The 12,180-nt window shown below is 38.7% G+C and overlaps 1 protein-coding gene across 1 annotated transcript in view; it reads left to right on the top strand.

The window, feature by feature from the left end:
• The window catches only part of LOC121647667 (NT-3 growth factor receptor-like), a 35,553-nt gene extending 23,929 nt beyond the window's left edge, over positions 1-11,624 (top strand). The window contains exons 10-18 of the mRNA XM_041997304.1: positions 1,814-1,823; positions 2,486-2,566; positions 3,493-3,595; positions 5,190-5,378; positions 6,944-7,074; positions 8,522-8,694; positions 8,988-9,231; positions 10,315-10,473; positions 11,261-11,624. Of these exons, the coding sequence (XP_041853238.1) occupies positions 1,814-1,823; positions 2,486-2,566; positions 3,493-3,595; positions 5,190-5,378; positions 6,944-7,074; positions 8,522-8,694; positions 8,988-9,231; positions 10,315-10,473; positions 11,261-11,446 (1,276 nt within the window). The 3' untranslated portion in view covers positions 11,447-11,624. The remainder of the gene's footprint in view (positions 1-1,813; positions 1,824-2,485; positions 2,567-3,492; positions 3,596-5,189; positions 5,379-6,943; positions 7,075-8,521; positions 8,695-8,987; positions 9,232-10,314; positions 10,474-11,260) is intronic.
• Positions 11,625-12,180: the final 556 nt, after the last annotated feature.

Raw genomic sequence — 12,180 nt, 5'->3', positions numbered from 1 at the left:
TCTTATCAGGTATTTGAGTCTCTGTCATGGTGTAGGTTTGAGAACAGGACCCAAATGTGGTACCCAGAAGGAGGCAAACTTTTAACTACTTTTAAATTATTTAACTTACCGGAACACAAACCAAAACAGATAAACAGACTGGACTGGAGAAAGCTAAAGTAAACTAATGGGTATTTACACACTGATGAAGAGAACAAACTAAATGATGAGCAGGTGGAGGAATCAGCAACGTAAGACCAGAGCTGTGTCCCGGTTCAGGGTCGACGCACTTCGACGTGCACAGACTACGTAGACTACAGATTGTTCTAAGTAGTCTGTGCACGCTGAGGCCGCTTATCATTTGTGAAATGAGACAGCTAGCCAACAAGAAGCAGCAATGTAGGACGTTGACAGAAAACCAAATGCTAATGTTAATCGTGTTGTTATTAATAATATTAAATGAATCATTAAATTATTAATAATAATAAAAAATATAAAATAATAAATGTATACCATAAAATTATATAATATTATATTATACCAATGCATAATAATTATTTTAATATTAAATTGAATTAATTTCATTATAACTATACCCTGATATGGCTGCCCGGTGGTGTGGTGGTTAGCGCCGCGGCCTCACAGCAAGAATGATAGATAGGCTGTAGCTTCCTCACGACCATGAATTGGATTAAGCGATATAGAAAATGAATAACTGAACTGTGTAAATGCCCAACTCTCCCTATTTTAAGAATGCATTATCAAGCAGAAAAACTGGGGAGGAAAGATTTTCTACAAAATTACAAAAAAGAGACAACAAAATAAACTAATTCCAAAATGAGACTTAATTTACTTCCAAATTAACATATTACCAGCACTCATCGTAAACAAAATGCAACTTTGTTGTCATCTGCACACAGACAAAGTTCATCTAATGTGAAGAACTCAAGAACTGGAGGATAAGCAGAGCAAAGGAAGGGGAAATTTTTATGGGATTTATGTATATTTAAAATGGGAAAATAACATCCCCTTCGATTTGGGAAGAGCAGTTCATGTATCTATTAAATGAAGCTTGTTCAATATAAGAGGGACCATTCCACCAGATGCCTTTATAGTGTTGAAAGAAATGGCCACAGAAATTAAAAACAAGATTCAGAGTGTTCTATGACACTTACAGACATTTGAGACAGAGTTTCTACCTGGAATAAACCCAGAGTGACCTGAGCAAGCCAGCTGCCTGAATACAGTATGTTCACAGTGAAGGTCTTAACGCTCAAATCCATTTTTTTTTGCTTGGCTATTCATATTATAATTTCGGTGCGACCGTCGTCATATTTAAGCGTGAACAGTATGTGAACGGTGACGTAAAATGTATGTTCAGAGTGAAGCGGGACATCACGCATTATTTACGTAAGTAAATATGGATGCACCATGTTTATCAAGTACTTGCACAGTCAGAACCAACAAAATTATGCCTAATTGTATAAAATGATTTGATAGCATTTATCATTGATGATTCGATAACTGTGCCGTTTGTCTCACCGCTGTGACGTCAAAGTGGGATGAAACGCGAGATGGCCGTTCAGACTGAGGTTGCTTCGACTCAGATCAGATCGAGGACCACATGTAAAGTGGCCTGGGTCGGATTAAAAAAAATTGTGCTGTTCAGACTGCCATTTAAAAAATCCAATATGAGCCACATACATCCAAAAAGACCAGAATGGTGCTGCAGTGTGAACACAGATTTAACCTGTTAGCTAATCTTCGGCCAGTATTTTCTGATCAAATCAAGGAGGGAAATTCTTGCAGGATGAGGTCTTTGTTCAGGAAGGAGTGACTCAAACGTTGAAAAGGGGCTGGTGTAGACTTAAGTGGACCGTTCTGTTAATCTGTGGTCATGTTTGTTTTCCTCTCTTGTTGTCACATGACTCAGACCTTTGTTTCTTACCTTTTATATATTGCCTTTTTTTTTTTACAGGTATAGACATGGATTATGATTATGGTAAGTACTTTTTTATGAGAATATCATCACAGTATTAAGGCCTTAGATTCTCAACTGCAGCTGTCATCATAACATCACGTGCTTCTGGAAGAAATAGTGTTTAAACTGATCAATAATGTCAACATTAATTAATCAGTAAGCTTGTATTTATATCATGCTTTACTGTGGGGCAACATACAAGGTGTTTCCACACAATCCTCTCAGTTTCTTATTATACGGAAATTAAATGAATTCTTTAGATTCAACCATGTCGGCATTACTTCAGTGTTTTAAAAACTTTATTATGATGTGCTTCTTCAAGCAACATTAAGAGTGGAACGTTAAACAACAACCAGAGCTGCTTACTATATTGGATTGTCAAGACATGCCTCCTACTTGACATATAGAAATAAATATGATTTCTCAAGTTTAATCTATTTATTCTATTGCTGAGTTGAGTAGTTCTTTTTGTTATGTATTAGAAGTTCAGACAGCGTATACATGGTTTACCAGCGGATGTAGCAGGACAGTAATTTATTGTCTTTTCCAGTAACTCCAGCAACGCCAACTACAGAGAATCAGAAACCTCAGGAAGATACATTTGGGGTGAGTGAGCTGAGTAGAGACATGTTTCTTGCTTCTCTGCAAACAAAAAAGACTTCTTACAATGTCGCCCAAGATCTGTGGTAATTTAGCTTCTAATCCACCAGCCTAGAGAAGCTACTCATTAGACTCGGGCAAATTTGCCTCCGATAGAAAAATCTGTTCTTTTATCCAAAGTAAAATCATAGTTTTCTGCTTCAGTTTTCCTGCAGTCATAGAGATATAATCGACAAGAGTGGACACAAATATGAAAAATGAATAAATTCCAAACAAAACTTCACCTGAGAATCTAGTACTGCATTATATATAGTATATACTTTTCAGTATACAGTACATATAGAATTCTGTATAATGATAGTGATGTTTAATTTGTGAAATAAAATGAAAAAAAATAAATGACTTTAATCTTTATTAATCCCTCACATAATCAAAATTTCCAAAAGATAATTACTTTAGAAAATTGTGGTTTGAAAAAAAAGGAATGCACAAGTAGTAAGTACTTCTTGAAGCCTGTCTCCATTTCTATTTTTATTTTTGTGTATTAAAGTAATATTAATATAAGTAAATATGCAACGTATCCCACAAAAGTAGGTCCATGTAAAATTGAATAAAATAACACCTAAAAAAGTACCATGCTAATAAACATTAATTTTTTCCAACAACAAAATAAAGTATCAGTATTGAAATTCCATTTTGATAATTACATTTAAAACAAACCATCATTACGACAAGTTTTCAGAAAATCTGGTTCATTCCTCACTTCACCAAAAAGAAGAGCATCAGGCTCACCAACATCCTCGGCTTTACAGCTTGCTGAGATCCACCGTCTGTAAAAATCATGATTTGATTTCTCAGAATGTTTTTTTTTGTTCTTTTTAAACCCAGAAACTGTGTGACTAATGTCTTTCTAATCCTTCCATGGTCCGCAGGTTTCCATTGCCGTTGGCCTCACAGGATTTGCTTGTGTGGTGCTGGTGGTTTTCTTCCTTCTTGTCAGCAAGTATGGACGAAGATCAAAGTTCAGCATGAAGGGTACTAAGGCAGTGTTTCTCCTTCTTTTTGCTAGAGTGTGTGTGTCTGGTCTGGACTATGATGTGATACGCCTCTAAACAAAGCCTATTTCAGCCGCCATCTTGCATCCCACCTGTACTGCGAACTCTCCAGCCAGATAAAGTCAGCTTGATGTTACCAAATGTCTTAACGTCCATCTTGTAACGCATGGACTCCAGAGACATAGGCAGGTTAATGATACTTTATCACCATAAACTCAAAGGAAGGATCGAAAATGGAGGAGGCGACGGGGGGTTAAGGAAAGCCAGGAACGGAGAGGGAGTGAGTCCTTGATGAGCGCAGGATTATGTCCGACAGGGAGTGACTGTGGTGCTGGGGCAGGGGTGCCCAAGTTCGGTCCTCGAGATCTACCATCCTGCAACTTTTAGATGCAACCCTTCTCCAACACGCTTGAATCAGGTACAATCTGCATGTCATTCAGCTCTGCAGAGGCCTGGTAACGAGCCAGTCATTTGATTCAGGTGTGTTGGAAAAGGGTTGCATCTAAAAGTTGCAGGATGGTAGATCTCGAGGACTGGACTTGGGCACCCCTGTGCTGGGGTATATAAGGGCTGACGGGTGAAAGGGAGACAGGTGTGGCTGATCTGTGACAGGTGTGAGCAATAAGGGGAGTGATTACCGAGGAAAGGCAGGAAAGGCTTGGGCAGACCAGGAGAGGGCGTGACACATCTCCTGTAGTCGATGGTAAAGTAAAAAAATTGACATCAGACAAAAATTGACATCCACACTGTAGAATTATATTGTCTGGGTAAAAGTGCCTGAAGCAATTAACAAAAAAGAACAGTTTTACTGCACAAGTAAAGGCCAAATTTGTCTTAAAAGTGTAAAAATGTTGAAAAGTGATGTACAATTGCCAGTTGGTGGCAGTGTGCACCATGCAGCTTTGATTCCTAAAAGGTCTCATTTTACCAAACACAGACATGTCTGGTGATGTAAAAATAAATAAATAAAAATTACATCCCCAGAAAAGTTGAAGTGGCTATTTGAGTCCAGATATGTGTTTTGTTAGTGTGTATTTCCCTACAGTTTAACAACAGGGATATCCATAGCACTTTACTGTGAGCATAAAATGTCTTAAAACAAAATATGTAATTAATAAGTTAAAATAAAAGACAATAACAGAATGAAAGGTACAGTTCAGTAAATGTTATTAATCAAGTTAAGTCAGCTAAACAGAAAACTTGGTTCTCTTTGAGACCCAGAGAAGATGAAAACAGCTTCTCCGTGTTCTTCTGATTTGTGTATTTAAAGCTGTATTAACAAACATCAGTACATTAAATTAATCTCCTTAATGAACAGCGGAAAGAAGAATATCCTGTATTATTCTGTCCTAAAGAAAAATAAGAAGACACCAGCTGATAGTTTCAGCAGCTGCTTAACCGTCTCCTTAAATACTAAACTAACATATAAACTCTTCCTCTGTTTACTCTTCCGTCCCAACTCTTTTACAGCCTTTCCTCATAGACATCTACTACAGGATGTGCAAAAACAACAGAGAAACCATGTAGTGAAGAAACATTCATCCAATCGAAGTGTGGCTTCTGTGTCTTTCTAGGTCCAACAGCAGTGATGAGTGGTGAGGAGAACTCGACCAGCCCTCTTCATCATGTGAACCACGGGATTATCAGCCCCTGTATGTTGGATGTTGGACCAGATGCTGTGGTGATTGGAATGACCAGGATCCCGATAATAGAAAATCCACAGTACTTCAGACATGGACACAACTGCAACAAGCCAACCACCTGTGAGTATTCTGCACCTTTTCAGCTCCATCACTTGTTTTTCCTGGATATTCCCACAATATAGGAAGCAGGAGGAAAACTAGCGGAGTGGGTTTATGTACTACTTCCTCTTTGGATATTCTGCATTTTAAAGAGTCGAATAACCTAACAGCCCCTCTTCTGATGCAAGAGAGTTTAGTATGTACGACCTTTGACCTCTAACTTCTGTGACCTACTTCCTCCAAACATTTCCAGGCCAAAACAAAGTAGGAAGAAAGGCAGTGCACCAAGCAGTCAAATGACGGAAGTATGACAGAGCAGAACAGTAAATATACAATAAGGCTTTTTATTCATTTATTAAAAAAGGGAAAAAAATAGCACATTTATGAAAAGTACAAATGCATAAATGTAAATGTGCGACAGTTAGCCTAGCAGCCAATCTGCATCTGATTGTCTCTGATTGGCAGATCACAACAGTACACATGACAACATGGTACAAACAATGAAAAGTAAAGTGCAAACCAGTCTTAGTAAATATTGTAGGAAGCGTGAGAATTAAAAGTGAATATTTAAAGGGCATGAGGTTGGAGTGTAATATTAGAAATACAAGATAAAACACAACCACTAAAATGGCTTACCATTCACTCACACAGTAATAAAACTTATAAAGAGTTAAGCACATGTATGCATATGTATATCATGTATATTATGTATACATGTCCTGCACTTGACAGGTTATTTTTACTGCAGTATATATAAGAAAATAGGTGTGTTAAAACTCCAAATAAATACTATTAAGTTTAATTCAGTTCATTTTTATACACCTCAAGCCAGTGTTAGAGAAGTTTACTTATATATTCATCTTCATATTAATGCAATGATTCATATTAATGCTAAAATTAGGTTTAATCTGAAGGTGGTGTCAGACAGATAGCAGCATTAATGAAGACTGCAGAACCCCGTCTGACTCCAGGCTAGATTTAGTTTAGGCTTTAGGCCATGTCAAGCTGCAGTCTTATCAAGGTGAGAGCTTCAGACTACTTGTTTAGACGGCTGCTTGCACAGTCCACACGCTCAGCACTAGCAGGGATCGGCTGAGAGGGGTGTTGACCTTGAGTAGAGTAAAACGCTCTTGGAGGGAGAATGACTTTAAAACAACTTCTGCAGAGTCTTGTACTGTTTAATCTGTTTTCTGCTGTAACTTAATAAATGACAGAAAAGACAACTTAAGCCTTGTAGTTGTTTAATGTAATACTAATTTTTAAACATAGACCAGCTAAAGTAGCCAAGAGGTCACATTTATTCTTTAGTTCAATTCTGTTCCATAATGGTGCAAGCAGCAGGTGAAAGGTGTTTTTCTTACAGAACTCATATTCCGAATGATCAAAGGAAGAAATGGTCTGGACTTCTTTCTTTTTACTCTTTGGTTTTGTGCTTGCACTACACCCCTAACATCATCTATGTGTCTCGGATTCAAGGGGCTCAATCTCAATCAGTTCCACATGTTAACTATTCGCCTGATAGTATGATGCAGGTTTTATATGGTAGAATTTATACTACCCCTTCTCAAACTTCCTTCCCTTCTCAGATGTTCAGCATATTAAACGGCGGGACATCATTTTAAAGAGGGAACTCGGAGAAGGAGCTTTTGGCAAAGTTTTCTTAGCAGAATGTTACAACCTAAGTTCCACCGAAGACAAGATGCTGGTGGCTGTGAAGGTAAGAGGCATGCAGGAAACAGCTTTACTGCACTTGGATTTATAGTAAGCTGGATTATTTACCAGTTTTACTGATCTCTATCCTTTGCAATATATATATATATATAAATTGTCCCCTCACCCTCCGTGGGCGGTCTCTCATCCATCCAAGCTCGGGTCCTCTACCAGAGGCCTGGGAGCTTGAGGGTTCTGCGCAGTATCTTGGCTGTTCCTAGGACTGCACTCTTCTGGACCGAGATGTCTGAGGTTTGTCCTGGGATCTGCTGTAGCCACTCTTCCAGTTTGGGGGTTCCTGCCCTGAGTGCTCCGATGATCGCGGGCACCACTGTTGCCTTCACTTTCCAGGCCTCCTCAAGTTCTTCTTCCAGGCCTTGGTATTTCTCCAGTTTCTCATGTTCCTTTTTCCTGAAGTTACAATCGCTTGGTATTGCGATGTCAACCACAACGACTTTCCTCTGCTGTTTGTCCATCACCACAATGTCCGGCTGGTTTGCCATTACCATTTTGTCGGTCTGGAAGTCCCAGAGGATCTTAGCTCGGTTATAGGTGGTAGATATATATGTGTATATATATATATATATATCACCTCCAACTGGTAATGGGAAAAGTTCAGCAGCTATTTTTTGTAGTTTGTTTTTCTTACTATAGTCCAAATCATCCAGCAACACAGAACCTTCTGTGAACGGAACAAATCATAAATCTAAAACACATTTCTCAGAAAATTTAGAGGGAATGTTTATCCATTATTTTCATAACTTTGTAGAATCACTTCAAAGTTCAGCTAACCACAGAAGAAAGAGATCTGAGAGAAAAAATGTATCGCAAGTCATCTTCAGCCAATCAGCAGAGTTATGACATCATGCAGGTGGACGGAGAGCAGCTGTAGAGACATACCTTGCTGCATGCAGCCACCTCGGCCCTGCAAGACTTTAAAGCCATGAAACACCATCACATTCTTCAGGCTTCAGACAAGATTAACCAGCATTGATTCAGAGCCGTCATGCATCACATCCACAGAGACGCAAACAGAGACAGAAGAAAAGGGAAAGAAGAAAAACTGAAGACCCACAAGGTTTCTTCCTCTGACTTTTCCAGCATTTTGTTGCTCCATCCAAATTTATCCAAGATGTGTTGCTGCCATCAAATTCACAATGAGCTCACGACAGTAAAATGGCTCCTTTTAACATTTGTATTGTTGACATTTCTATGTTGTGTAAGCCATTGCATTCTTGTTAATTTACATTTTACAACTTACGACTCCTAACTTACTAAGAATTGGGGTTGTACTACTGACTTTCTACAAAGATTTGCAGCATTGTGTTGAACCTGAATAAAAGTGTGACCTTCCAGTTTTCAGGTTATATTTAAGTGAAGTGAGAAACACTGACAATCACTAAAAGAAAGCAGCACAGATGCAGAAAGATCTCTGGTCCTCTAAATCTTCCCAGACTCTGAAGGATCCGACACTGGCAGCCAGGAAGGACTTCCAGCGTGAGGCGGAGCTGCTGACGAACCTCCAGCACGAGCACATAGTGAAGTTTTATGGCGTCTGTGTGGATGGAGACCCTCTCAGCATGATCTTTGAGTACATGAAGCATGGAGATCTCAACAAGTTTCTGAGGTGAGTTTAAAGTGACCAGATTTTTGTCAACATAAATAAAACACATCAAAGCTATTGCTGTGTACTTTAGACTGAAACCTGGCAAAGCGAAACGTAGCGTAGGTTGTATGCTGAGGATTTCCTGCAGAGCTTCTCGTTGTTAGGTAACTCCACAATTCAGTCTGACCTTTAAACCTATTTTTTTCCATGTAAAACACTTTAAAAACACAATTTTATTTTTGATTTGGTGCAGATGCTCCACTTATAGTTTGATCAAATATACATTTCTGATAAATCTGTAACTGTCTCTCCAGAGCTCACGGGCCAGACGCCATGATCCTGGTGGATGGGCAGCCTCTTCAGACCAGCAGCGAGCTGGGTCTGTCCCAGATGCTTCACATCGCCAGTCAGATCGCAGCCGGAATGATCTACTTGGCGTCCCAACACTTTGTGCACCGTGATCTGGCGACGAGGAACTGCTTGGTGGGGAACGGCCTGCTGGTGAAAATTGGAGATTTTGGCATGTCCAGAGACATTTACAGCACAGATTATTACAGGGTGAGAACTGACTTTTCATCCTCAACACAACTTTCACTCTTCTTATTTTACAGTTATTTGACAAAAACATAAAAAAACTAAATTCTTTTTATTAGTTCAGTCATGTAAAAAAAAATATTATCTCTAATATTAACCATTTTATAGCTGCTGCTTCACAGGAGCAGAAAATGCTAGTTATTACTTTCTTAACAAGCATGCTAAACAACATAAGGAAATATTACGATGTGTTTGTATGACACACAAATGAGTTCTACATAGATCATGACGAGCGACCAAAGCAGTTGATGTGGACCAGAGACATGGTCCAGGTCTTGGTAATGATCGTAGATAAAACCTAAGATGAATCCCTAGAAACAGCTAAATAGCATTTATGTGGTATTTTTTATTTTAGCACAGAAATGGAAAATGGTTTATGTTTCAACTTTTTATTTTCGTTTAAAACCAAAATCAAAGGGGAATGACAGAAAAATGTAACCTATCATTAAAATCTGTGTTGCTATTGGCATCTAATCACTTAAACTAACTGTTATCTTTTTATTCTCTTACAATGAATGATTTAAATCTATTTGCCGTGGGTCCACATACATGCAGCTGCCATATTTGTGCCATTGTTTTTTTACTACAGTGTTTCTGAATGGACAAACAACTCAGTGTGTGAAACTTTAAAACCGCAGTACTGGCTTTGTTTGATAGGTGCCAGAGCACTGTTTGGGATAAGTAATGCCTTAAAAGGGTCATAGAAGAAGACAGTACATGTACACAGTGTTGAAGTAGTTGCCTGCACCTGAGGCCACTGGATCTACACACAGATGAAAACATGTTTATGTCTGAAAGAATTTTGGCCACTGTTGGCCACCCTACATTCACAGCTGTGCTATACCCATCTTTAACACTAGATGTCAGTAATTCTTACACATTGAGCCTTTAAAGAATGAAGGAAAAGTTGACCAATCCAGTTCTTGAGGGGCCCCCGTCCTGCAGATTTGAGACATTTCCTGCAAAATCCAAGGTCTGAACCAACACTCGCATTTTCAGATTCCTGTTTCAATCCTCTTCCTGCTCTATGTGTGTGTGTGCATGCAGGTGGGGGGTCACACTATGCTGCCTATCCGCTGGATGCCCCCAGAGAGCATCATGTACAGGAAGTTCACCACAGAGAGCGATGTGTGGAGCTTTGGAGTCATTCTGTGGGAGATCTTCACGTATGGCAAGCAGCCGTGGTTTCAGCTTGCCAACAATGAGGTACAGAAACAAAAATATTGCTGACTAACATTTATTATTACTAACGGCTGTAAGATCAGCTCCATATCGATTCTGTCCTCTTTCCACACATACCAGTGAAAAACCTGATAGGAAACCACCTCCTTAACTTGCACAGATCTTACATGAGACGTGTCATTGTTCACTTTGATTGACATGATTATTTCTGACCTTCTGACATGTTTAATGACAGCTCTGGTTTCTTATGATGGCTGTAAATTTGAGTGGTTTATTTAACATTAGGTAGCATTTTTAATCCAGAAGTATCTTTGTTATTTTATTAAGATTTTATTTTCTTATGTGATTTGATTTGAAACTGTTCCTGGTGTTAATCTGTATCTGGAACTCTAAACCTTTTGCATCATTAAGGACCTTTTTCTTCATTTAGGCAAATTTTTAGCTCTCAATCATTTTGGGCTTTGTTAATTTATATTGCACAAATTTTAGAATTCAAATTTTTCTAACAGTATTTTTTGCAGAGTAAAAATCACAAGTGTCACTATTTATTCAGATAATAAAATCCTCAGAAGTGCAGAATACAAAATTATAGTCTTTCATAGCCATTACAAAATAAATAAATCTGACTTAATGGGACATTTTTGTCATAAAGTGAGGAAATCAAACTGCCATTTAACAAGTTCAAATCCTGAAAATGTTTTAAAGTTTTTGGTAGTTCCCTTTTTAGATAATGATGTTATGCATCAAAGCCAGTGTGTGTTGCATTGCTCAAATGATGCATCTGGTTTTTCATCATCTGTTTTCCTTTCAGGTGATAGAGTGTATTACTCAGGGCCGGGTACTGGAACGCCCCAGACTCTGCCCCAAGGAAGTCTATGACATTATGCTGGGTTGCTGGCAAAGAGAGCCCCAGCAGCGACTCAACATTAAGGACATTCAGAAGATGCTGTTTACCCTGATGAAAACCACACCAGTGTATCTGGATATACTAGGATGAAAATGGGACACAAAGGTAGCGAAGGGGGACGCAGTGGAGGTGTTTGGACTTAGAAGCATGTGAAAGGGATAACCCACAGACAGGCTGCAATGGAAGAAGTTACTTACATGTTCTGGTGACATACAGTATCTCACAGACATGAGTACACCCCTCGCATTTTTGCAAATATTTCATTATATCTTTTCATGGGATAACACTATAAAATCTAAACTTTGATATTCTGTATGTCAAAGTTTAATTTCTATAGTGTTAACCCATGAAAAGATATAATGAAATATTAGCAAAAATGTGAAAGGTGTACTCACTTCTGTGAGATACTGTAACTGGACCAGAACCAGCTGGACTAAACTCAATGGTATCACTGGACTTTGTGCTCTTTTTCAATGGAACTTGTAACTGAAGACTTAAAAAAATTAAAGCCCAGATTTACTGACACTTTGCATCTGCTGCAAAGCCACATTTGGTGTAAAAATGTTGCATTTATAGACTTTTCCTTTTCAGAGAATGGAATTTGAGTCTTTAAGAGAAAAATCCCACCTTACAATTCACTACCATTTGTGCCATTTTCCTCCAAACAATCATGCCTTGACTTTTGGGCCTGACATGGCTGTGGTCCTGATCCTGAGGAGGATCAGGTGTTGAACAGCAACAGCAGGAGGAGAGAGAGTTGGATGGAAGGGATTTACATTTGTGTATTTACAGTGTCAGAAGAAGAAGATATGTGAAGATGCAAC

This window comes from Melanotaenia boesemani, chromosome 10 (genome assembly GCF_017639745.1).
Source record: "Melanotaenia boesemani isolate fMelBoe1 chromosome 10, fMelBoe1.pri, whole genome shotgun sequence".
NCBI classification, from domain to species: Eukaryota; Metazoa; Chordata; class Actinopteri; order Atheriniformes; family Melanotaeniidae; genus Melanotaenia; species Melanotaenia boesemani.
This window is presented reverse-complemented; position numbering and strand designations above follow the sequence as displayed.